The sequence below is a fragment of the Toxotes jaculatrix genome, chromosome 9 (assembly GCF_017976425.1).
Source record: "Toxotes jaculatrix isolate fToxJac2 chromosome 9, fToxJac2.pri, whole genome shotgun sequence".
NCBI lineage: Eukaryota > Metazoa > Chordata > Actinopteri > Toxotidae > Toxotes > Toxotes jaculatrix.
The window spans coordinates 25,167,314-25,194,241 of NC_054402.1; the positions used below are offsets into that span (position 1 = coordinate 25,167,314).

At 41.2% G+C, this 26,928-nt stretch overlaps 1 protein-coding gene across 1 annotated transcript; it reads right to left on the minus strand.

The window, feature by feature from the left end:
• Positions 1-1,602: 1,602 nt before the first annotated feature.
• On the minus strand, positions 1,603-26,717 carry pipox (pipecolic acid oxidase). The gene is made up of 8 exons (XM_041047300.1): positions 26,571-26,717; positions 24,142-24,290; positions 17,334-17,547; positions 14,488-14,670; positions 11,307-11,459; positions 8,992-9,141; positions 7,484-7,559; positions 1,603-2,734 (listed from the first exon to the last, which is right to left on the minus strand). The coding sequence occupies exons 1-8, from the start codon at positions 26,679-26,681 to the stop codon at positions 2,604-2,606; spliced, it is 1,167 nt and encodes a 388-aa protein (XP_040903234.1). The 5' UTR covers positions 26,682-26,717; the 3' UTR covers positions 1,603-2,603.
• Positions 26,718-26,928: the final 211 nt, after the last annotated feature.

The window sequence follows — 26,928 nt, forward strand, 5'->3', positions numbered from 1 at the left end:
TCTTTTCCATCTTTTCACTGTCACTGCAGAGATTTGAGAGATGGTTCTAACTGTTGGCTTCACCCCCTCTGGGACAATCTTTAGCTCACCACTGGTACTTCTGCTTTGTCCTCTTTATTCTGCTTTGATATTAACAGGGTTTGATAGAAGAAAGGTTTGTGTAGGCAGCTGCAGCACCTTGTCTCTGCTCCATGTGGGCTTCAATGATTGCTTACAGGTCATGATATAAAGCCATGGTTCTTACTTTAGAGTGCAACACAGGCTGTATCATAATTTCATGACCTTAGTTTTGACATAAACTTGTTTGATGTGCATCTTCTGTTTTTCTTTTTGGCCATCTCAAAAATATGTCTATATATAACTTAAAGCTGTATCATTAATTCATTTTTTCTACTATATCAGCTTGTTTGCAGTGAAACAAGCCGTAAATACGTTATTGTTGTATTATTACTTTACATGGATGATGTGTGTGTTTATAAAAAATGCCCTATTTTTATTTCTTACAGACATGGACCAGCTTTAGTGTAAATTTGGTGCTATATTAATGTCCACCTGAGGCATGCAAGTCCAATATTCACTCTCCTGTTAGCTCTTATTTGGTCTCCACCAACTCCAGGGAAAAATATTTGACTCTTGCTGGGCTGGTAGTGTACAATGGGTTTATCAGAGCTTTTTCACTGAATACAACTGCCTGCTGCTGCTGCTGGTAACAAGGCGGATGAGTTGGTGATAATTCTCTATTGGTTCATCACTGCAACTGGCCCCTTTCACGTTTCTCATAGTGACATGATCCATTGCTAAAATAAAATTAATGATTAATGTAGCTTTAACATGTTTTTCAATCTGAGTGCTTCTTGCTAACCTGAACTCTCTGGTTTACTGTTCCATGGGAATCATTCATTCATCCTGTGATCTGTGCCAAATCTTCCTCCCCTCAGCAATGCTTCTACCACATACTGATATACAGTATGAACTCTGGACTGCAGGCTGGACGCCATTACCAACTGTGCACCTCAGAGAACTGGCTGAGCTCTGATCAGGTGTCAGTCACTTGTATTACACATACTGAACATGTGCGGCTGAAGAAAGCTGGCATTTTCTCAAAGCTTGCTGGGATTTTAGAAGCTAGACATTGCGCCGGAGAGGTGTTTTAGTTGGCCCGGCTTGATGATTATTGGGGGTTGAATATTTGCATTTGCATGTTTAATGTACTTCTAATTCTTGCAATTTGCATAATGGTCCTTTGCTATCCATCTGAAGTCACTTAGAGGCAAGGGAGCAAATGGCTCACTGATCTCTGCCATTCCGCTGCATAATTTTCCCATTCCCGCTGATGGCCTTGGTTGGCATTCATTGTAATAGGCCGTCTGATTAGTGATTTAAATGTTTACCGGTACATGGAGAAATAGATCCAGGCAATAGGCCACCTCTGAAGCCCAAGCAAGCAGCTGGTTTCACAGACAAATGGCTCGACGGCTTATGTCTTTTTAACCATGTATTTAGTTTACAAAATGGTGAATGCTGGGAAGGCAGTGAGAAGGAGGTTTACAGATGCACAGAATCATTCAGGACAATAAGATTATAGTTTTTTTATTAGCATTTGTCACAGTTGGGTGATTTTACAATTGCACGCCAGTGTTAGATTCTTGTTGTAGATGTTTCTCTGGTCAGAATTAAGGCCCTGTTAGCTCTCTGTCGGTAAGTTACATAAAGTTCTTGTTGCTTTGGAGGACAGATGGACTTCTTATTCTACAGGTTGTTTCTTCTTTCATTTTTTTTAATTTCATACATTTCTGTATAATGTGAGTTACTGAGTTCAATGTCATACAGCACTCTGGACCATCCCCTTGTGAACTGCGTAGTATTAAAATCATATTGTCAGTAGTGAATACTTGATATGTAAGCTCTGTAGAGCTAAGAATAGGTGTCCACTTAAGTAATTCTGTATGTGTACCACAAGAAAGGGAAGGCACTGTAGAAATGGCACAGATTTTTACTAAAATAATTTCTGTGAATGAGTGAAATTTAGAGTCAAAAACTCCGTTTTGGAAACTGATTATTTAACAGTGTATTTAGAGAGTATTCACACCACTTTTTTACGTTTTGTTATGTTCTAGCTTTATGCTAACATTGTTTAAATTCAGACTATGAAACTTCAAATTCAGATCAGTCGCCTCCCATTTTATCTTGATCATCCATGGGTTGTTTCTACACCTTGATTGGAGTCCACCTGTGCTAAATTCATGATTGGTTATGATTTAGAAAGGCACACACTCTTCTACATAAAGTCGCACAGCTTACAATGCATATCACAGCAAAAACCCAGCCCTGAGGTAGAAGGGACTGACTGCTGAGCTCAGAGGCAGGATTGTGTCGAGGCACAGATCTGGTGAAAGCGACAAAAAAACATTTCAATATGCTGACCATGTGGAACAGGCAACATAAACTGTCTAAATCAAATCAAACAGCAGATAAAAACATATCTTCATTGTGGGATTGTGTTTGAGAACTTAGTGCTAAATTACCACGACCATCTAAAATCATACATTAGTTACAATTAGATAAAACCTCTTGATGATATGTTTGATGCTCCAGTATCAGCTCTACAAAGATGATTTGGTCTTTGCCTGGAAGCGTTGGACTCGGAAAGGTGAAAGGTCATAGGAGGGCACTTGTCCCAGGCTCAGTTCACACAGAAGCTTGCCAATGATTGGTCCAAACTTGAAGCCATGACCTGGAGAGAAGAAGTCATTACAGTGGTCGGAGTGCATGCGTAGTTCATCAAATCACGTCAGACGAATCGATGTAAGCAAGCCCCTGCCTTACACCTTGTAGTTAGCCTATAAATAGTCTGTATCTCTGGGCCGTTGCCTGAGTCAGGCGATGGGTTCAAGCCCCACATGAATGAATACATAAAAGAAGAGCAAAGCTGTTGCGATGCCTGTCACTGAGCATCTATTCACTTTAGTGAACTGGGACCAAAAGCTAAATAAGGGAGATTTGTCCTTTCTCTGCATAATGGTTTCATGTGCTCAAGCCCAGGAGTGAGATGAGAGAGCGTCTATTTTTCAAAATGCAGCAGCCTGACTTCCCTTGTTGCTAAGGTCTGAGAGGCAAATTGTGAATGTCAACAGGGCTTGAGGAATGCAGCTCATCGCCATCTGACAAAGGTCTCGGAGCTCCCCTGGATTCTGCCTGGCTTTGAAGTCATAAAAGCTTGGCTCTGACAGTTTGGCCACGTGAATTTTCATCTCGCCAGAGAGAAGGAGAATGGAAAACCTCAATAGATGGCCAAGCCCACAGGGTGACTTTGTAGCCATGGCAACCCCCCCAGCACTTGCTTTAAAGCACTTGTGTTGGGCTTTGATGACAAATGCACGTAGTGAAGGAGAGGGAGGAAGGCAACACTTTTTTTCCCCCTGTATTATGGATAAGCCCTGTGAACTTCTCCAGTATGGCTCTGAGCTTCTTTACTGCTGCTGCAGAGAAGCTGGAGAATGAGCACATACAGAGCAGATAACAATTAACACATGTAACTAGCCATTAATTAAACAGATACAGTATTATATTTACCAGGGGAGGACTTTTATTCCCATGTTAGCAATGACACCAGTGTAGTGCAGTCCACCACTTTGGCCCAAACTCAAATATTTCAAATATTGGATGGATATTCGTGACAGTTTGTACAGGCGTTGTTGGCTTGGTAGCACATTAAACAAATTCTTGTCCAGTACACTGTCCTTGCCAACAGTCTCACACAGTGTCACTGAGCTATAGGTGGCGGTAACGCACCAAGATAAGCTTCAGTGCATTGACAAAGACAGGGAAGATTAAAATTAGGTAAAGGTCATGACTGCATGAAGATACTGAAAAGTGCCAGGACACAGTGAAGGCAGCTGTAGGAGAGGACAGGTGTTCTTCCACCTTCCACAATGGACAAGAACTCATTAAAAGTTAAGGATCTATGTCCTTAGAATATGTGGAAGGTTTGGTGCGTCCAGACAGACCCTGTGGATATTCTGCTGTCCTGAACACATTAGGCATGATAGCAATTCTCTATGTGAACTATAGACTCACTAAGCACTTTATTAGGTAAACCTGTACATCTGCTTATTAATTAATCAGCAATATCTAATCAGCCAATCATGTGGCAGCTGTGTAATGCATAAAATCCTACAAATACAGGTCAAGAGCATCAGTTAATGTTCACATCAAACATTAGAATGAAGCTGTTGGTTGCTGGTTTGAGTATTTCTGAAACTGCTGATCTCCTAGAACCTGTTTTCTATTACAATATCACTAATCTAGGATTCTGAACTTCAGTCAGTCACATGTTCCCAGTTCAACAAGTCAATCTTATTCCTATGAGTTGATCAGTGGACAGGTTCATGCCAACAGGTTAGTTAATGAAGTCTGGCCCTCTGATTTGACTGCTCACCCACACGATCAGCAGTGAGAACAGCAGCAGTGGCTGTGACATGCAGACCATAAGGATGATTAAGGTACTTTAAAACCTTAAGAAGTGAGCAGCGGTTTGTCTGAGCTGGAACACAACAGTGATGCTTGCTGTGGAAGTTGTGGGTAATGTCTGCTTTAAGTTACTGAACAGGTAGTTTGCACTTTCTGATCAGAACTGGTATCAAGCCATGTTTTAGTCCTGGCTGAAAAGTTATGTCTGACTTCATTTTTTTATCTGTTGGCTTAAATAGTGTCTCATCGTACTCACTGTGATCACAGACAGCGAGCTAAGTAGAAACAAATGGAATGAGTTAATGAGTGAGACCAGTGTTTGCTGTCCTGATTTTATCAAGACAACAGGTAAATGTGGCAGTGTTTAGTTTGTATTAACAGCATAAGAATAATTAGAACAAATCTCTAACTCAAACCTGCTTCAGATCAGCTTCTGATTCTCCCTGCTGTTGACAGTTCCTGCTCTTGTTATTTTGTTTTTCTTTTTCCTGTCCAGTAAATCCTTCTCAGACTGTGAGCTCGATCCTCTGACCCACAGCGGTCACAAACATGCACTGTACCTCTGGAGCTGTTTTATGTCTCTGCTTCACACATACACACATCCACAGCTCTTCACACACTCTCCTCTGCGCTGCACACTGAGCACTGGGCCACTTGGCTCCGCGCTCTTCCTGGGTGAGGAGGAACAAGGGATGCTGATTCATTTGGCGGCTGCTGCTGCTGCTGCTGCTGTTTTTGTGCTGGCACTCATCAGCACACATCTGGCGTACAAGCTACTTCCTGCTCTATGTCTTGTTGAGGTTTTGACATTTTCATTTTGACATCGGCACTTTCTACTTGACTCCATCGGCTTCAAAACACAGAGTTTGCGTTTTTGTTTTTCGTGCTGCCATCTTTATGGCATTTTACCTCTAATTAATGATTGTAAAGAGCAACATTCAGGACATGTGTTTATAGTCCTTGAACAGATCTATACATAGAAGACCTTGTCTCTCTCATTTCTCTGATGGTTAGATGAGTCCTCCAATTTGGTCTACACTGAAATATCTTAACAACTAATGGATGGATTGCCATGAAATTTTGTACAGACATTCAGAGGAAACAGAGGAGGAGGAGAATTAAAATGACTAATCCTAATGATCAAGTCTTAAATATTTTCTGTCTTCCCTGCCTCTTTTTCAAATACAGTTTTTTTCTTATTTGAACACATCTTCATTGCATTGTAGCTACTATGATTATTTCAATCCTTCCCTTTTACACTGACCGAATTGCTGTGGCAGCAACATATGGTTGGTTTCTTGTCATTTGTCATTAGTCATTTGTTTGGCTTGTCTACCAGTTTAGCTCAGGCTTGAATATCCCCTGATCAGCTGCTCGTCTCTGTTCCACGCTCACAGCCCAAATTTAAAGGGGATTTAAAGGGTCCGTTGCCGGGCTGCTCTAAATTGTCCCAGTTAGCACCGTTTTATTTTTGTTATTTCATCCATTTCATAAAATTATGTAGAATAAATGTTTTATTTTACTTTAATTTTTGCCTGTCTTGATTTCATATATTTCATATAGAGTTGTATTTAAAGTTTTTGGATAGTTTGTATTAAGTGAACTAAGTTCTTTGTTCTGCACGTGCTGAGATGCAGGCACAGTGGATCACAGTAGATCCATCACCTACAAAGAGCCAAAACATGTCAGGAATAAAGTATTATGACCAACACAGGAGGGAGCCAGCATCTTCTGAAAAAGACTTGGGTTGAAGAATCACCCATGTTCCAAAGCGGAAAAATGATTCTCTGCAAAGATCGCTCCACATAAGAGAGAGCCCCACAGAGTTATGCGACAAGTTAGTGGCCTGAATAATGAAACTGTCCTGCAAGGTTCTGGAGAGAACCTCTGTGTTGTGAACACAGCAGTGTTGTCGCACCCTCGAGATCTTTCAAGAGTGTCATGGATTCAAAACCTCAGATCGAGAAAAGAGGTAACATCAGTTTGGAAAGTTGAAACCATCAAGTTCAGGCTTTTCCCAAGGGGAAAGCGAGCACAGCAATCCTGACTGTAAGTTCCATGTTAATCATCTGTGTATCCACCCAGCTTACCTTTGTCTTGATTCTGTTGCTTTCATATAGCATCATACAGTTGTAGCTGGATGTGCCTATCCCTGTCAGTGTGTTAGTCTGAAGGTTCTGGTAGTGTGTGTGTGTGTGCGTGTGTGTGTGCGAGTGTGTGCGTGTGTGTGTCTCTGTGTCTGTGTGTGTGTGTGTGTGTGTCTGTGTGTTAGTCCACACGACCCAGTTCAGTTGTGGACCACGAAGGATGAAATGAACTTTTCGTGGTTCTCGCATCTTGTTTTGAATATGAAATGAGACCTTTTCTCCTGCTGGATTGATTTGGTTTGTTTGAATTACATGAACTGAGATATGGACTCTTGATCATAAACACATTCAAACACCCACACATGCACACTCATCTGTTTCTAATTTTCTTATGCAGTGAACAAATAGATCCTGAGGTGATAATGTAAAATAGAACTTCTCTATTCACAAGCAGAGTTTTGTGTTAGTATTTTGAAATAAAAGAGGTCTGAGCTGAATGTTTTTGTTGGGTATAAACTGATATGCATCCTTTGTGCCGGCTGACTCTTGTGTGACCTAATTACTTTTTGTCAGGACAATTCCTGCACATAAATAAATCAACAAAGAAAGTTACGAATTCATATGGTAACAAGATGTACTGTAACAACTTTGGTGATCCTCTGACTTTTCCATCATGAGGTCAAACTATAATTTGTCTAATACTTTGGTTTTCAGCTAAATGCCTTGAAAACTAATATATTTCCATCCTCAGCTGTAGTTTATGTTTAGTGCTGAGTAGCAAATGTTAGCACGCTCACATTCTAAACTATAATGATAAGCATGGTAACCTGCTGCATAGCATCATGTGGCTAATCACAGCTGATCCCTGACGCAGACTGTCTGTCATCTGGTTTGATTTGCTTTGTGTTGTATTGTGTATTGTGTACCTGAGAATCCTGCTCCAATCACAATGTTGCTGTAGGTGGGGTGGCAGTCCAGCACAAAGTGATGGTCAGGAGTTAGCTGTAAAAAAAAAAAAGTATTTAGCTGTTCAGGTTTAGACCTGCAGCTGAGACAGACTCTGACTCTCTTGGTCAATGCTCTTATTCAGTAATAGCAATGCAGCTTGTGCATTTTAGTCAAGAGTGCTACAGCCTTCTGTCTCCTGCCTCTTCATTCCACTACATGGAGACATGAATAGTGAACTGAGCCATTGCGGACTGCCCTTGGAACCATTTGACAAGGACACACACTCTCTCCCCATATGACCATGTGGCTTTTGGAGCTGTATCTGTCACTGTTTCCACTTTTTTTGGTGGAAAATGTGTTTTAAAACGTGTTTAACTGCATGTAAAAGTCCACGGTAGAATGCATCACGACCTCTGACAGAACGCAAAATTGAACAAGAACTGGAGAGACACGTGTAATTTAACTCTCTGTCCTCTTTTAAGAACTGGTGATGGAACACCACCCTCGCTGTTAAGTGAGAAAAAAAGCGTGACTGTCAGGATTTTCAGTGGCATTGGACAAGGTCACAGAAATTGTTTTCCTACAGCTTCAGTATGTGATCGTGGTAAAAGCAGCTAGCTGTGTTGCTGGAGGGCAGAGCGGCTACACAACTCCCCCCCCAGCAGTCAGTAACAGGACTGCACTGATGGTGCAGTCCTGTTACTGACTGCTTCATGAGCAAGACAATACGGCTGCAAGTCTAGAGTTATAGAAATGTATAGGTAATGTCAGAGCATTGAGTGCAACCCTGTCTCCTCAAAATTATGTTTATAACTAAACCACAACAGCAAATACATTTTGCAGGAAACATAATGACCTTTTCTGTTAACGTAATGAGGACATGTTGTCAAACTGTGTTGGTGTGTCCAAAAAACCATGAACTTACAAGAGACCTGTTACAGGCGTTTTTGTGACACCCTCAGCTGTGCTTCGATGACAGTTGGTTGCTCCATCCCGATAACACGCCCATTCACAGTTTTTTGGCCGCACCAACACAATCGTCACTCCACACCCATCCCACTCACAGGATAAGGCTCCCTGCGACTTCTACAGCGAGCGCTGTATTGCTGCACAAGGTGATTTCTTTAAAGGGGATGGTGTTTGAATCTAAACCAGTTTTTGCTTGTTGTAGGTGCAGTCTCAGAACTTTTTGATCGCACCTTCTAAAATATCTTTGGATAAACAAGACAGAGGTTTTTTGAAGTTTAGTTCATAGATAGAGATAGATATTTAGATCCCTTTGAATCATCCTCGGCTCACGCTTTTAAATAATTATATCATTAAATACACTAAGTGTTGCCAGGGACCGATATGTTGAATTTTCTTATACTTCTCGATGACCCCCAGATAACATCAAATTCCTTTACCTTCTGAGGCTTAAATCTCAGCACTTTGATGGATTAGGAGGACCATTATGAACAGCGTGATATGAGGTGGTGATACTTACCGTATACATGCAGCTCTCCACCACTGCAGGTTCAGGGCTCAGGCCAGGTAAACAGCGGGCGACGTAGCGCTGGAGGATGTCGATATCAGACCTGTCAGTCTGCCTGTCTCTCTGGTCTGGGTCTGTCTCGCTGCCAGTATGGAGGCATATCTACACACAGGATTACATCATCAATATTATTTCTACATGAACCAATAAAAGCCTGGCAACCCTGCATAAATGAATAGCACTTAATTCACAATATAACACCATCCAGCTTGTGTGTGTATTAGTATTTGTTAAATTTCTATAATTTTGTATTTTTGTATGCTAAGGGGCTTACATTTGTTTTGGCTGAAATTTGTTTTCTGTTGTCCTTGCAATTAATTCAATAATAACTCATGAACATTTTAGGAAACTGCTTCATAATGAACCCCTCCACAAATGCCATCTGGGCCACCTGAGCAGAAAGAGGGTTTTAAACTAGTTAAGTGTCTGTGTTTCATTTAGTCTGATACACAATCTGTGTACCAAATGTAATTAACTGGCAGGTACTGTAATACAACAACAAAATCTGAGTGATTGTTGTTTCTAATGCTGTTTAGGGTTTGTTTGTTTATATCATATAGCTATTGACAGAACTGCAATCATTTGGTCTCACATACAGCTGGGTGTCATCTGCGTAGTTATGGAAACTGATGTTATGTTTTCTAATAACACAGCTGAGTGGTGACATATAGAGTCTAAAGAGTAGACTGTATCCTGCTGTTTATGCAGCACTGAATACGTTTATTTCACAAATTAAGTAATAAGGCAGGAAATGATATATTTCACATGTCTACATTACTTATTTAGGCTCTTTTCCCAGCTTCAAAGGTAAATGACAAAAGGGGAAGAGGAGTCATACACACACTCCAAACTTCCAACGCTGCTTTTATGTGCTGTATATGGTCTTGACATATACAGTCTAACCCAGAGACTAGAGGCACAGCGAGGGAGCTGAGGGATTCAAAGAACTCCAGTTTTTATTTATTTATTTTTTGGGGTTTTTTTGTCTTCAGGATTTTCTGTTTTACTTGGCAGATTCACGCAGCAAGAAACAGAAACAAAAACAAACAAACAAAACGTGCAGGCACACACACACACACACACACACAATATAATTACAATATTCTTCTCTGCTTCAGTTTCTTTGAAATTATGTTAAATGGTCCACATATTGGACATACAGTAGCTTTGGTGACTGTGTGTCGGAGTGAATAATACGACGTGGCATCACCATCTGTCCCCTCCTCTCTTCCATGCATGTGGTCTGCTATTAGGCTGTGAGCTCCTGCTGGCCTGCCATAATGCCTGAAATAGAGATGTGCCATGAAACCCAGCACAACTCCCACAACTAATCTGATGTTGAGGTAGGACATATCGCATTTTACAGTTGACTTTGCAGCAGTGTTTTAGTTTCAGAGTGGATAGTGAGTGTACCCCAGTGGCAGCGTGGCTGCAACAGCAACATTCCAGCCAAACTGTGCACAAATCCTTCTGTTCCTTAACAGAGCAGTTTATGATTAATGGATTTATCTGTTTCTCCTACAGGTGGGAGTGTCATCTATGGGTGAGAGGGGTAAAATAAATATATATTATGTATTTCTATCAATGCATTTCAAAATCTATATTAATTATTTTGAAATAACATGAAAAATACCACAAAGACTTCATGTTTGACTGTTTTTTTTTTTTTCTTCGATCGAATAGAAAAATACCCTCTATAAAGTGATCTGAATTTATTGGAAATATAAAATACAAATCACCGCAGTCCACAAGAATCCTGCTGCTTGAAAGAAGATTTGTTTTCCAGCAAGAGAATCAGTCCATGCCTAAAGCCAAAGCTACAAAAGAATGGCTTCAAAACAACAATGATGTTTATGTCCTGGAGTGGCACAGTCAGAGTCCGTCTCAAACCAATCGTAAATTTGTGGCTGAAATAAAGAAAGGATGTTCGCCTGCAACCCCCCGTCCAAGAAAATACATGCTTTGGTTTTCTACAACAAGTCACATCATTGGAAAAGCAGAGCTCCAGTGAGTGCATGTACCTTCATTTAATAAAAACAAGCTGTGTTTGCCTCAGTGCACACACGGCACTGCTTTAGATGCTAATTTTGAATAATGAAGCCAAATGATCAACTAAAATGATCAATGAATTCACATTAAGACATAAATTATGGTTACTACAGTCTATTATTATAATTATTACCATGAATGTTTGAGGTGTGTGAACAGAATCTAGTGTATTTCTCTTATGTAAAAATCACACCGCATGGTCCAGTTCTGTGATGTACCTTCACCAGGCCCGGGTACTCGTTGGATGGGAGACCATAGATGTGTTCTTTGGACTCCTCACCCTCAGTCAGTATGAAGCAGGGAAAGCGTCGCTTCACATCGTATGATCCAGGAACCTTCTCCTTCCAGTAGCACACATTGATCTTGACTACCTACAAACGAGAAACCAGGAAAACCATTACTACCAGTGGTTCACAATTGTTCAAGTCCCTATTAAGACAATGGTGAAGTTTGCCTGTGCACATTGAAACATACTGAGTTTGTTGTAATCATTCTCCCTGTTCAGACTGGCCATTAAAGATCCCGTCCTAATGTCCTTCCACTGATGGGGGGACAAAGTCTACTGTCCTCATTCTGTGCAAGAATACCGCCCAACCTTCACCTGCAGTTAAACAAGGTTTCAGCAGTCTGAAACAATAGTTTACTTCTAAACTTGAAGTCTTTTCAGTACGAAATTCTCTCTTTGTGTGTTACTGCTCCTCCACCACAGTTCAGAATGGAAACACTATCCAGGAAACTCTGTAATAGACTTTGAGGACGCTCATTTGATTTCCTGAATCCTGACTGCTGATGTCCTTGTAATGCAAAAGTAAACTCAAGTCTTTCTAGGTATTTGAACAAAGGACAAACGCTGCATAGAGAACAGTTTTCATTCACCTCTGTCTAAAAGGGGTGTCCAAAATATAAAGACTTTGTCTTCTGAGCAGCATTAACGTGCTGAGCTCATTTCGTGCCAATCTCTTTATTCCTTTTTGAGGTTTTTTGTGTTCAAGCAGATGGTGCAAGAGTAAAAGGTCACAAGGACATCAAAACCATTAGGGACCATAACTATCCACATCAGATTTGACTGAAATGCGATCATAAGACTTCCAGATGCCTTGTCACTGCCAAAAGGCTTGCGGGTGAGAGGTATTTGGCTGTTCATAGAAATTATTGTGCCAATCTTGGTAGTAGTTGTTACATGTGGGCTGCATCAGATATGATAGATATAGTTTTATTATCTATATATTTATTATACAACTGATCAATACTAGACTTGTTCTCTGCAAGAAGCTCTAAACCCGAATGAATACACACTGGCACAAAATTAGCAGCTTGGTATCAGCACTAAAAACCCCCCATACGGGTTAACACCATCTACTCCATCCTCCTCATCAGTTTATTTTCTGTCTAATAAAAGTGCAATTACAATAGCAGCTCTGCGGCAGTAAGGTGAGAATTAGGATTTAATGAAATGTACACATGGTTGTACAAATGTCGTCCATCTGAGGTTGGCAATAATAAGGACACATTGTTGAGGAGCGTTCAATGTAATGAACTAACCGGCCGTGCACTCAATCCCAGGGACCATAAAAATTCAGACAGAAGTACTCTGGCGAGCCAATGAACTGAGAGCCTGTGCTTTTCTACCAGTTCACTCAGGCATGGCGTTCCCCAGGCCCCCCCCCCACCACCAGCTCGCTGCAAGCTTGAATAATGCAATTCCAATATCAACTCCAACTCTCCACTCTAACAGCTGTCTGCTTGTTTTCCCATCACCTTCTCCTTTCAGAATGTGTGGCATAGTGCAGGGCGGAAAAGACTACCTTGCTGACTACGGCTGAATCCAAATGTCTGGACTTTACCGTACTTGCAGACTCGCGGACTTAACGGGCTCATTCCTGATTCCTGGGAAGTCAGTGAGTGCTGAGCGCTGTCCAAATCCAGTTCATTAAAATCCACAAGGGGCCTCAAGTGGACCCTGTGTGGACTTTTAAGGAGTCCACACAGGGTTCAGACTTCAGAGTCTGCTCAGGAAATCGATATGGATGTGAGAAATGAATAATAGTATTATATATATAATATATTATTATTATTATTATTACTATTATTATTATTATTGTTGTTGTTGTTGTTGTTGTTGTTATGCATGACATATCTGTCATGGGCACTAATAATGCAGAAGACCTGCACATATCATGCATATTTGACCAACATCAATACCTTTAAGAACCATTCAGAAAAAATACTTTGAAATGAGTATTTAATGCTTTTCATCCCCTCACAGTCTAAAACCCTCACAGACTTGATGTGTGACTGAAGTTCACGAGGGCTCAGTCAGTGTGTCTGGAGGGTGGACACTTGGACTCAGCCCAAGGCCTCTGAGCTGTTTAAATATGGAGGAGTAATGCTTTTGTTTCTGTGGCATCTTCAGGTGGGAATTTAAAGGGTAGACAGGGAAAGAGCCCAGTGGTGAGAAGAGAATGGGGCTGGATTTGAGATGGATATAACAACATAAAAAAAAAAAAGAGAGAGAGATTTGTGAGTGGATCTGCAAGGAAGAGCGGGTGAAAATTCCTAAACGAAGAAGAGAACGAGTCTTAGCTGGTTACAAAACCATCTGCAAGCTGCAAATGGCTATCTGCTGGATAGGGTGGGAGGAATGGGGGTTACTAAGTAATGACTTAGTAGTGCGCCCAAACGTTATTACGTGCCACAATTACTGTTTAATCTTCCTATTTTTTAAGTTCATGAAACAAACTCTATACTCTATAATTTTCATTTGATCCTTTATTGTAGAGCATTTGAATACGAGAGCTATGACCTAAATGATGTTTGATGAGGATGATTGAGATATTACTGCCAATTAATAGTCACAGCCTTGCATAATGGTAACACTTAATCATGAGTACTATGGCTGATTGGAGAACCTGGTCACCTCTTATTTTCCATTCTTTTCTCTGACAGATCTAAAGACTGACAGTTTGTCAGCAGTGCTCATGCGCTCACTTTCACAATGACCGTGCATGTGATGAAAAAGTGGAAATGGTGCATAGTGCATGCATATTTCTGTATTTGGCTATCATGGCTATCCAGTTTGTCTACTAACTAAGAAATGGAACATAGATATGACATTGGCTGAGAAAATTGGCAAAATGGGAAGTATTAAAAATGGATTTTGTCATGTTTGCCATGTCATTGCCATGGTAATTAGGAAATGTATGGAAAAACCACAGTGTTTTGCTATGTTGTAAAATAATCACACAGTGTCCTGCATGCTTAGGTTTTAGCAATAAAATCCACCTTTCCTAAATTCTAATATACCACTTAAATTCACCTTGCATTTAAAGTAATACGATAATTTATATTTGCAGAGCTATATGAACATTATAGCATATGCGGCAATAACAGATTGTGTACCTGTAGTGGAAGCTGTAAACCAGCGTGGGCCAGGAGTCTATTAGTCCAGGGTCCAGCAGTGATCACCACACTCTTGGCTCGATAAACACCAGCAGAGGTTGACACTGTCACAACAGGGCCAGGCTTGATGTCCATTACCTTCTCTTGGTCTCTTATGATCCCTCCCAACTTCTGAAACTGCCCCTGGGAAAAGAGAAGGACAGAACACGTGTTGGTGAAAATCGATCAACCAGCAATCCCTGCGAAACAAGTCTTCTTCTTAAGTGCCCTATTTATTCCAAGAATTCAATTACAAGCAGAAATTAAGTAAATATAAATAATAAAAAAATACCATATAAGCGTAAACATGACAAAGACTTCAGAAGGGTTTGCTGCTGTGACGGCAGTGAATGTTACAAGTGGCAATTCAAAATCACTAAATTCAAAGTCTAAATAAATTGGTTTCTACATCTTAACATTTGACAGTTTGTAAATTCAGACACACAAGCAGTGTAAGAAAAAACGGAAGGAAGAAGGGAGATGGTGTCTAGTATCACTAGTGTCTAGTATCACGAGTACACCTCAGTGATAAGCAGCAGTTCCAAAATAAGGCCAGATTTATCTATAAGGTATATATCTGACTGCTGGCACGCTGCATCTATAGATGTGGCTTTTACAGTAACCAGGTTACCGAGGGACTTGTGAACACAATCTCTGATCACCTGCCCAACCTGATATTTCGAAGTAACCTGGTGTCTTTCAACTCTGTGCACCTGAGAATGTATTTCTTCAGAAAATCCCTGTCAAGAAATAATGGGACTGAGATGCAGCTGTCAGTCTCAGCCTGACACCACCTCTCACTCATATTTTTGCCATAACTGCTACAGTCTTTCCATATCTGTTCAAAGAACAGATTCCAAAGCTGTTTAATGCCTGTTTTTATTCGTTGTTAGAGGCATGGTTATCAGGATGGCAGTGACTATCAGTCTTCTTGAATTTCTTGAATTTCGAATATCTCACCATAAAAACAGAAACTCAGTTTTTGGTAGTTCACTCTTGTCTGTTTCCTGGTCATCTTTGTTGTTTCCCTCCCTTCGAGAGGTTGTGTTGGAAGAAGGTTTCCTATCACCCGTTTTAGTCTCTCCATGATTTGCATTTGCTGTTGACGCTTTAATTCCGTTTGTACCTGAAGAGCAGCAGCATGGTTCTGCTGTAGGTAGGCAGTTCATGAGATTTTCAAAAACCTTGTTGCCATGGATTTGGTGGTTTTAAATGCTCTTTTTATTCAGTATAGTAATGTCCCAGTATTAATGTCGTATTGATTTATCTGTGGTAAATTTTTATACAGCACTTTTTTTTTCTTTTATTCTTGTCAACAAACTGCAGCTGTTTAGAGTGGAAGGAAAACAGAGCAGGGCACTGAACAGAGCTGTTGGTTCATGTTGTCTTTGTGCAGCTGGGTGGATAAGTTCACTTTGTCCAACACTTTGATTTATGACTAAATACTTACCAAACTAATGACATTTCCATCAGCCTCAGCTGAACATGAATAGATCGAACATTATACCTGTTAACACCATATTGACCATGCTTAGCATGCTGACCTTAGCATCTAGCTCAAAGCACTTTGTCTATAAGTACAGCACAGCCTGACACAGCTACCATGGCTATAGACTCTCAGTCTTGTTGGCATCCTGTTGTGGTCCTTGTACGATCAGCACAATTCTGATGCTATTGACGTTCTGCCAGTAGTTCACAGTGAAATCAATAACTGCCCTGATTTACAGTTCCCTCTTAAGTTTACCCATAAGTGAATTGAGCTTTTGTGTCACAATACAATGTAGTTAGCCTACATCACTGCGGTGATGTAGAATCAAGAACGTTGTGGTATGTTCATTAAACTGCTGAGGGGCCCAAACACACCTGAGCTGGGCTTGCATACAGGTCATGAAGGAAAATCAGCAGAGTTTGATTTCAAAGAGAGAGAGAGGAAACAGAGAGAAAAAGACATGCCGCTCTCAGATAATAACGAGACAGATCAGTTCTGACATGTATTAAGACATAATATTAAAGGCAGGAGCCTATTAAAGAGCCATGTGCATGGAAAATGCACAACACAACAATCTACTGAACTGTTACACATCTATCAGCAGAAGCTTTAATTTGTAATTGACTGCCACTTCACAGTAAAGCAGCCGAACATCTGTCCAGTCAATTGAAAGTGGCGCTTCACTGAAACAACAAAGCAGCGTTTTGTGCTTGACCTGGCAGCCATGGATGAGTCTGTTCTCCTCCAGTGCTTTTTGTCAGCGCTGACAGAGTCCAGTAATGTGAATCTATTGCTGAAGATATTCCTGGTGTGAGCTATTATTAGATTAAAACAATGGGCATGAAATATGTTCAATTATCCACGTCTTAGTATTTTTCAGCCCAGTTCTCTATCTGCTTTTTGAATTCAGAAAATGTTTGGCTTTTTTTTAAACATTTCATTATTTCCGCTCGCTCTTACAGGTTTTTGCTCTAGGACCATTGTCTACAGCTCAGTTCAGCGGTTCGTTTTGTGTGATACAGATTTCTTGCATCAAAACACAGACTTTCTGCCATGAACCTGAACAGAAATCAATTTATGATTTATTGAAAATATTTTTTGAATGGCGTGCTGCGTAATTTGCCATTATTGCTGATAGATTTCAGTATAATGTACTGCCATCTAACTAAAATGCTCCTCCATGATTCGTCTTGATCAGGCTTCAGTCACAGTAATGTCTGAAGTGATGATCCGGTTTATTGCAGACTCGTGGCATCAGACTCTTGGCATCCTTTCCTGGAGCTAACATACCTAATGCTATACGATATCTGTGCTGTACCTGTACAGTCTTGAGTACACGATCAGCATACAGAACTCCAGCATTTATGTCCACCACTGCTCCGTCTCCCTCAACCAGATTGACATGGGGGATGTGCTGGCTGAAGTTGTCACGGGTCAGGACCACCATAGGAACCTTGTTCCTCTGCAGGGTGTTCTTCACCGTCTGGTAACTCTGACTCTTCTCTGGTCCCATCACCAACAGTCCTGTTTGTCTAAGAAGGGGAATCAGTGGAGATAAAGGATAAGGTTGTAAATCCCAGAAATGACCTAAAAAGAACCCCAACAGAAACCGCAGGGGCTCTGCAGCTTGGTTCTGCTGTACAAGGCAGTTGAGGAGATTTTCAAAAACTGTGACGTCATGGTCGCAAATGCTCGTATTTATTTAGAAAGAGCAGACTAATGTCCCTGTATTAATGTGGTATAAATTTAACTATGGAAAATGTATAAACACAGCACTTTTATTACGTTTCTGTCAACAAACTGCAGCTGTTTAGAATGGAATGAAAACGAAGCCCTGCACTGAATAGAGCTGTTGGTTAATATTGTCTTCATGCAGCTGGGCGGATCTGCTCAGGGTCATCAACACCAAGGTTTTGCCTCACAAACCCCCTGCCGCCTTCCATTGCACCCTTGAGAGAAAACTATTAAACTTGACAAAAGACAGTGAGGCGCTGGTATAATGGAAGAGAAAACAGCCTTCTGCTCTGAGACAGCAGCTCAAATGTTCAGGGAGAGTTATTAATGTTCAGGGTTCAGAGTAGGAATGACATACACTTTACTGTCACTGTCAACTGGAAGCAAAGAGGAAATACTGTTAACATGTACATTCAGCTTTCCTCTTCTCTTTTATGTTAATGGTTTCCCAATGTTTTCCTTCAAAAAATTCATTCTTTCAAGACAAAACATTGCTCACTTAGTGTCAAGGAGTGATTAACACATACAGTGTGGATCTTTAGAGAGGCTTAGATAAGGCTGAGTGCAACAAAAGCACGTAACAAGTCAAATTCAGTGTTGTCAGACTGTCCATTTGTTGTTGTTATAGTGCCACAAAATCTCTCAGGAAAGGTGGATGGTTGGGTTTACAAAGTATTTGACTTAATTCTGGAAGACTGAAGTTTGACTTGATCTACTTTCGGAAATTGTTGCATTCCAACATCTCAACAATGACTTGGTGTTTACAGTGTCACCATAAGAAACTGAAATTATGATTTATAGAGCTATATAAATGTGACCAAAGTTGTAAGAAACTGTTGTTTACCCATAACCAAACCTTAACCATTGAGGTGTCAGGTGAGAAAAAGTTGATGTGTTTTTTTTTTTTTTAGGTGTGGCAGTGAAGGTTGCTCCACCAGTATCTCAAGAACTGTTGGGCTGATTGCCATGTAATTTTGTACCAGCATTCATTGTCACCAGATGATGAGTCATGCAGGCTTGTGATCCCCTGACCATGAGGTTGTAATTTTTTTTTTTTTTTTAAGTGAAACGACTCAGTGACTACTGCACTGGTTAAAGTATAATTTGAAAGTCAGTGATTTATCTGCCATGCAGCTTGGTTCAGAGAGTCTTTTGGTGATCACCTTACTTCATCTCACATCATCATCAGGTCCTGTCATCACTAAAATGGCTACAAGACTCTTTCGGGCCCTGTTTTAGTGGCAGAGCAATGATTAGTGAGAGCAGCACTCTGTTTGATATTTTCCTGACCTTGAAATTCTCTTTGCTCAACTGCGTGATGTTTTGGCCTTTCCCCCCCTCACAGAGTGCACGGCGCCTCAAGTGGGAGGTTTATTCAAATCAGGTAGCGCAATGCGAGTTGTTGGCAGAAACTGTGTCTTAGACATTGCACTGAGAATATAAGTCTCAGAACTCTGTCTGTTTCTGGTGTAAAGTCAATCTGCTGCCAAAAGCAAACAAAAAACTTGGAGCAAATTCAAAGCATTAAGACAATAATGCTTAAAATGAAAAGAAGCGGTTTTAATCAAACACTCCTCAGTCAGTAAATCCATTTAAAATGGCATCAAAAACATTTTAATGTGGTTAAAGCTGGAAAGTCATTTGCATTTATCTGTAAACTAATAAGAGTGATTCTTGCCATTTGTTATCCACACCTGCGTTAGACTGTAGGAAAAGCTTCTCCTCCACATCATGTAAGACATCTGATTACCAGAGCTCATTAATCCTGTGTATCACAGCCTCCTCTACAGTTTGAAGAAATAAAAACAGCAGTTCATGTTTTATTCTTTTTATTACAAAGCAGCTAGTCCTGTGATAGACTGGCGACCGGTCCAGGGTTTACCCCACCTCTCACTCAGTGCCCCTCGCGACCCTCAAAAATCAGCATCACTAATGGATGAATCAAAAGCTTCTGTATCACATGTATACAATGTGAAATACAGCAGAATCATGACTGAAATGGCAACGTCAAATAAACTACTTCACCAAGTTATATTCTTATTGCTCATTTGTAGCATCATTGCACTAACTAACTGTTAAAAACCCACACACACTATCTGCCTCTGGCTGCAGATAAGTGGTGCTGTGTGTTCAGGTTGTGGTGCTCTGCACCATCCAGTCAACAGCACGATTTCCTGGAGTAGCTCCTTTCCATTTGTTGAGATGCTGTCGTCATGTGTCACTGTGTTTCAGAGGATACCAGCGATGTGACTGGATCTGAGCATATTTATTTATCACTGCACTCTCAGATCTATATCCTACTTCACAGAGCCCTTCTGCACTCTCCACTGCTGCAGCTACTTGAACCAAAATAGCAGGTGCGCCTGGAGACGGCCACACAGCCCAAGACTCAACTCTTTGCTCTTGTCATTGTGCTTATGTGATCAAAATAAGGCCTTTAGTGTCTCCATAACCTATTTTGTTGTTGGTATGGCAACTTGTTGGACCTGTCAAACTGCTGACGGATGCCAAATCAGAAAACACTCATTTGGGTTTTTTTTTTTGGAAGGCAAATAAAACTGTTGTTGATCTTTATGTATGAGGAGTAGTCGTAAGATGCTGATGAAAATTTCTTACCAAGCTTATTTACTGTAGAATCCAAATTTCTGCCTTGTCATGCTGGTGTTACAAAAGCAGGCAGATCAAGCTTTCTCCTGACAGATTTGTTCAGGCAAGTTTCCACAGTGGCATTTTCAAATAACAGTAAAACTATTCTGACAAAGTTGAACTTCTCAACCCAGAGACCTGCAACCACATGCCAGCAAAATGTACTCCTGCATCAGCCCACCTGGTCTGTGGCACTTTGCATGTATATCAAAGGATGCTCAAAGAGATGAAAGAGAAAACGATCTAAGTACGTCTGACTTCAGAATCAGAACAGCCACTCACTTCTGTTTAAAGGGGCTATGTGTACGTATTTTAGTTTAGAAGATTCAAACATTAACTCAGATTATCAAAAGAATGTGAAGAGTGACACTTTTGACTTTATGTCAAAAACGTCTATGTGTTGTGTTGCGGAGATATCCACTTAAGTTAGCATGCTAACCAAGGAGACACCCCCCCCCACCCCCGATCTCGTAAAATCTCTTTCGTAAAACCTCAAGAGGCGACAGTGAGTCACTGCAGCATCCAGGCTGCCCTGAGACCAACATGGCAGGATGAAGAAACAGTAACTGCAGCCGTCCTCTCTCAGGGACATCCCTCCACTCTTTCCTCAGGCTCAGCTGTTGATGTTGTTGCTCTCCCTCTCCCTTATGTTCCTCCGCCTCTCATGGCTTGTCCTCTACTTCTGCCACCACTAAAACTAGGTGTGAAATAGTCTAACAATAACCGAGGAAAACCAAAGGGTGCATTTCCTTATTTCTTACGATACAGATGGACACCCCAACTTTCTGGTGACAAACTGACCTCTATTTGTTTGGAGTTTGAATTTGACAGCTGGCCAACTCTTGCACATTTCCCCTTTAAGAGTCACTTTTGGATTTCACTCTGTAGTTTAGTTTCTTCATTAGTTTAGCTCTGCTGAAAGTTGACCAAGAATTTTGTGTTTTTTTGCATAATTCTTATGCAACCTGTGAGCGCTGACCAGAAGTGACAAGTCAGTGGCAAATGCGTGTTACAGAAGCGTCCATCTGTCCAATCCCCACCAACTGCAACAACTCCTGAGGTGGTGAGAAGACAGCAGCCAACCAAACTGTCTTTGCCAGGCTGACTAATATCAGTAATGCCAACTGTCCTGTTTAGCAAAAATCATTTTGCTATGCTACATGAGAAATATGAAGCAGGAAACTGGGCTGATTTGACTACTTTATTTTACTTAGCACCAAAACTTAGCCTCTTAGCCAAACTGTCATAAAACGGTTTTTGTAGGTTTACAGTAGTGAACAACATATAACAACTAGCAGATTTGTGTGATTTTAATGGGGATTATACCAAACAAATGCCTTAAGTACATAAAGGCCCTGCAATGCATGCAGGACATGATGGATGTTGCTGTTGATTGACAGCTACGTTAATGACAGCTTTGACTTGTGGTTTAGGCCCGCAAACGTGTGTGTGTGTGTGTGTGTGTGTGTGTGTGTGTATAGGCTAAATATAATTCAAATATTAGCATTAAGAGTCTGCCGTGAGTGTTATATAAACCGGGTGATACAAACTAAGTCCATCCACGCTGGTCTGAACATCACCTTTACCAGAACCCAAAACCTCTGCTTCTCTTCAGTGCTCCCTTCAATCTAGGCTAATGGCTACACACAGCCTTTCACTTACCCAGAAATAGCCCTTTGGGAAAAAGAAAAAGGAGCCACAGAACTGTTAAACCTTTTGAAGACACATGTGAAGATACTGATGTAATGATGTAAGTGCATCTGCAAGAGTTTATAAATGGCTTGGTAGTAAAGGGGCTTAATGATAAGGACGTTTGCCAGTGAGTTGGTCTGTGAGATAGCAACTGATAACACTGTACTCACTAAATGTAATTTCGGAGATCTGGGAACACAGTGACATTGCTACAATGACGACGTCCGACATGGAAATCAGACAGAAGACACATCAGCAGGCTACCTTTGGGATGTGTGTTTACATGTTTTTGATGTGATACACAGTGCATGACGATGAGCCATGTCTGAACAAACATATCATACATCACCAGGCTGAACAACAGAAGAAGATAATTCGAAATAAAGAAGGCATACAAACAAATACTAAATCCTACTTCTCATGTACAAATGAATGGCAGTGTTATGTGGAAAGCTGGGAAATGAACCATCTCTGTTTAACAGAGGTCAGTGTGTGAAATGTGTATTTTACAGTTTGCATTTAGGTTTTATAAATTTATAGTTTGTTATTTTGTTATTTCAGTTTATACTGTGTTTACATGGTGGATATTGCCAAATAAATTAGGTTAACCTAATTATCAAAAATGAATCAATAACTGTTACCAAATACATAAACAAATCACGGTGCCCCTTTACAGATTAATCTGTTTTGGGTTGTTTTTTTTTTTGTTTGTTTGTTTTTTTTGTGCTTTGTCTTCTTGCCAGTCACTGTGTCGTTGGGTCTAACTGAAAAACACTTGGAGGCTGCGTTTTTCAGCCCTAACGCTGGTGTGAGCACATGTGTTCCTTGCTCTGTTACCCCGGCTGTAATAAATGGAAATTAACCTTCTAAAGGATCTAAATAGTGACATCTGATTGGACACCAAATGTCCAGTGGACAGTGATCACAGCAGATCACAGCAACTCCAGTGTGAAGTTACTGAGTCTCTGAGTGAGAGCCTGTGAAACACAGACTCTAATTCAGTAATCTGCTTGATAGATGGCTGATTCTCGCTTTGCCAGCAGTGTTTCCTAAAGGCTGCTCCGACATCTGTCAGTAGCCATAAGGCACAGACAACCCAGCTAAAGGCTTCAGCCATCCATTAGAAAACTTTATGACTAGGTCCCCCTATGTGCTCATGTGTTTACGAGTGTGTGACGGAGTAAGGAAAAGCAGAGCAGGTGTGTGTACTATTGTAAATGTGATCCCTCTTCGAGTTAAACCTATCAGAGTAGGTGATTGGTGGCACCAGGTCAGCTGGTGGATGTGCACGTGTGTTGTCATGTCTGTGGAGAAAATAAATAAATAAAAAAAAGGGTTGGTGGGTAGATTTTCGTTTCGCTTTGGGCCTTTTACGATGGCTCCATCTGTCCCAGAGGCAGCAGCAGAAGCGGGTGGCATCGCTCACACCGGCCTGTCCTGGACATTTCTCATTGTGATTCAGACATTTTTTTTTTTTTTTTTTTTCCAGCCCAAGGGCACAGGTGGCTTTCAGATGTGGACCCATCAGTCATGAGCTGTGGATGGGTGCACGGGGGACGGGGAGGCGCACTGTGTTTCTAGGGAACATAATGTGGGCATGGCTTGGTATCATGAACTGTTACCCTGAGATATGAATAATGAATCAGTGTTATACAGCTGGCTGGTACTGAGAACAAACAGAGCTGCTCAGAGGTAATTTGACCAGGGAACGTATAGTGCTGCTGGAAGCTTCCGAACAGTTTGATGCCGCTGTCATATTTGTAAACACACAAATTCCTCCCCGCTCTGTGAATGAAAATCAGAGGTTTAGCGAGATGAAAAAAAAAAAAAAAAGCCCCTGTTCTCTATTCAAAGGCATGGGAGCTGTCAAGGGGTGATTCACTGATGCTGGAGGTAATGACAAAGTCATGCATTTATGGCTCCCGTGGATTGAGTCGCTGCTCTTGTGCGTACACAGCACCTTGAATGTGACAAATCTCCGTGTCCTGGTGAAGCTTTTGTTATGTTCTATTTAATGGGCTTTCTCTCGCTGTGTGTTTCTGCTGACGGCTTACCTGTACAGCTTGACACCTGCCTCCCTCTCCAGCTGAGTCCACAGCTCGTAGCACTCCTCCATCATGTGGACGTAGAAGTCCTGCTCGTAGGCCTTGCGGATGATGCGGGTCTGGCCATGGGAGCTCCCTCGGGTGTGGGGCAGGACGAACTGGAAAAAGTGAACATGATATCCCTTGGATCAAATTAAATAACCTGGACTCGGGAATAACGCTGTTAACCAAATGGCCAAAAGTATGTAGACATCTCAACCATTATGTGATATTGACATTATTTTGCTGTGATGAACAGCCTCCTTCTTCTGGGAAGGGTTACCACCAGAGGGCATTACCCCAGATGCCCACTGGATGCAAATCCATTGCACAGCTTTGTCACATCTCCATCACATTTCCAATATCTAACTAGAAGTGTTACAGAAGCAGAGCATCTTAAATAGCCTGTTTTTTTTTTCAGCACTGACATTTCCAGTATTGGTTAGAGTTGCTCTGTGTTTTTTTTTCTTGTTTGACAAGCATACTGATTACACAGTTGCAGCTTGATGGTGATATATTTGGTAACAGATACTTTGTGGCTGTGTTTTATTCATTTAAAGGACTGGACCCACAGCATGTCATTTTTATCTTCATATTGTATCTGGGGCGGCATGGTGGTGCAGTGGTTAGCACTGTTGCCTCACAGCAAGAGGTTTGAGGTTCCAGGTTCGAACCCCGGTCTGGACCCTTCTGTGTGGAGTTTGCATGTTCTCCCTGTGCTTGCATGGGTTCTTTCCGGGTACTCCGGCTTCCTCCCACAATACCAAAAACATGCATGGGATAGGTGCTACTATCTAGCTACTGTTTAGCTACTCTAAATTGCCCCTAGGTGTGAATGTGTGCGTATGTGGTTGTCTGTCTTTGCGTGTCAGCCCTGCGATTGACTAGCGACCAGTCCAGGGTGTACCCCGCCTCTCGCCCATAAGCAGCTGGGATAGGCTCCAGTTCCCCCGCGACCCTGATAGAGGATTAAGCGGTAGAAAGTGAAATGAAATATTGTATCTGTATCTTCTGGTGTATAGAAATACACAGTGTAGAGCCCGTAACAAATGAAACACATCAATAATTTTCATTAATTCGTTTTCATTCATTTTAACTCAAGTTTTAAAAATAGGCCCGTTCTGTAAAGACAAAGAAAAGAGCTGTGAGTTTCCCCACTCAGGAATTCTGTTGACATCTGCACACTGGCTCTAAAGGCAGGGGACCATCTGCAGCTGCCAGAGAGCGATGTGACAATGAGATAAGAGGAAAAAATAAAAGGACAAAGATCAGCAGAAGCAGAAAGGTGAGTCTTCAGCCAGATACACTATGTGTGTGCTGGTGTGTAGTGCACTGAAGACACCAACATCACAACATGCAACATGAAACAAAGAGACAGCCGCAGATACACACAGATGCACCAAACACAAAGCGCACACACAACAGAACAGACGGCTGAAAAGCAGATAAATGTCATTGTGGGATGTGTTGGACATGTGAGCTGAACAGAAGCATAGGATCAAGTATAATTCCATTATTTTTATTGTGGAACATAAACCTCTGTAAAACCACAGGCCTCTGATAAAGTGAACTTACATAAAGGACACATTCACACAATATTACAACATACAGGTCAAGAAAGATAAGGAAGGAGGCTGCTGTTCCACACATCAAAAGAGCTGGTTAATTATCTATTAATTATCTATCTATCTATCTATCTATCTATCTATCTATCTATCTATCTATCTATATACATATAAAAGCAGTTAACTGCATCAGCAAGGCTGGACAAATAACTTCACTAGCTCCAGGCTGGAGAGGGGAAGTGGGAAATTGTGGGGTCCTAGACCCTTAGACCCTAAGGGGCCTGATGGCTTAAATCCACTGTATGGCAACTGGTTTGCTGTAATTTCATTAACTACAGATTTGACCCAATATACCCTCTCCTTTGTGGAGATTGACCACAGCAGAGTACTGAGCGTGTGTTATGCAACACCACGCCATGTTTGGCTGCACAAGAGGCCAAGCAGGAGCAGGCCACATGAGAATACATTGAAAAAAAGTAGCCAGATGATGATGATATTCATCAGGATTTTGGATGTAAGATTTCAGTGAAGTAAGAGCACATCTGAGTAGGATATTGTTATTATTATTATTATTTATTATTAGTATTATTATTATTTAGTAGTAGTAGTAGTAGTAGTAGTAGTATAATAATAATAATAATAATAATAATAATAATAATTATTATTATTATTATTATTATTATTATTATTATATGTCCACTATTCCTGACACAGATTATGATTCTTCAAATTCATGCTTGCACAGTCTGGCCGTGGGAAATCACTCTCCTCTGCAGTCTCTAAACGGCGCTTGTACAAAAAACACTGTAGCACAAAGTTTAGTGTGTGACACACCTGCTCCAGCAGAAGAGTCTTCCGGTTTTGTTTTGCCAGCTGATAGGCCGTGAAAGAGCCCTGAACGCCGGCCCCGATCACTATGCAGTCATACTCCCCTTTAGTCGACATCTCGGTCTATATTTAACTGTGACGGACAGCGTGCGGACGCACTTCACCCCTTTTCAATATGGACAAACAGTCACGCCCATTAAAAGCGGAGGAGGAACGGATAACTTTCTCAGATTATTCCCTGAGCGTTGCTTGCCAGGGACGCAGCATTTGCGCCACACCGGGTGAGCTTCATCAGTTAAACCCCAGAGTTTAAGAATTTAAGAAGAACACGTGGATGCGGTCAGGAGTGGAGACATTATTGGGG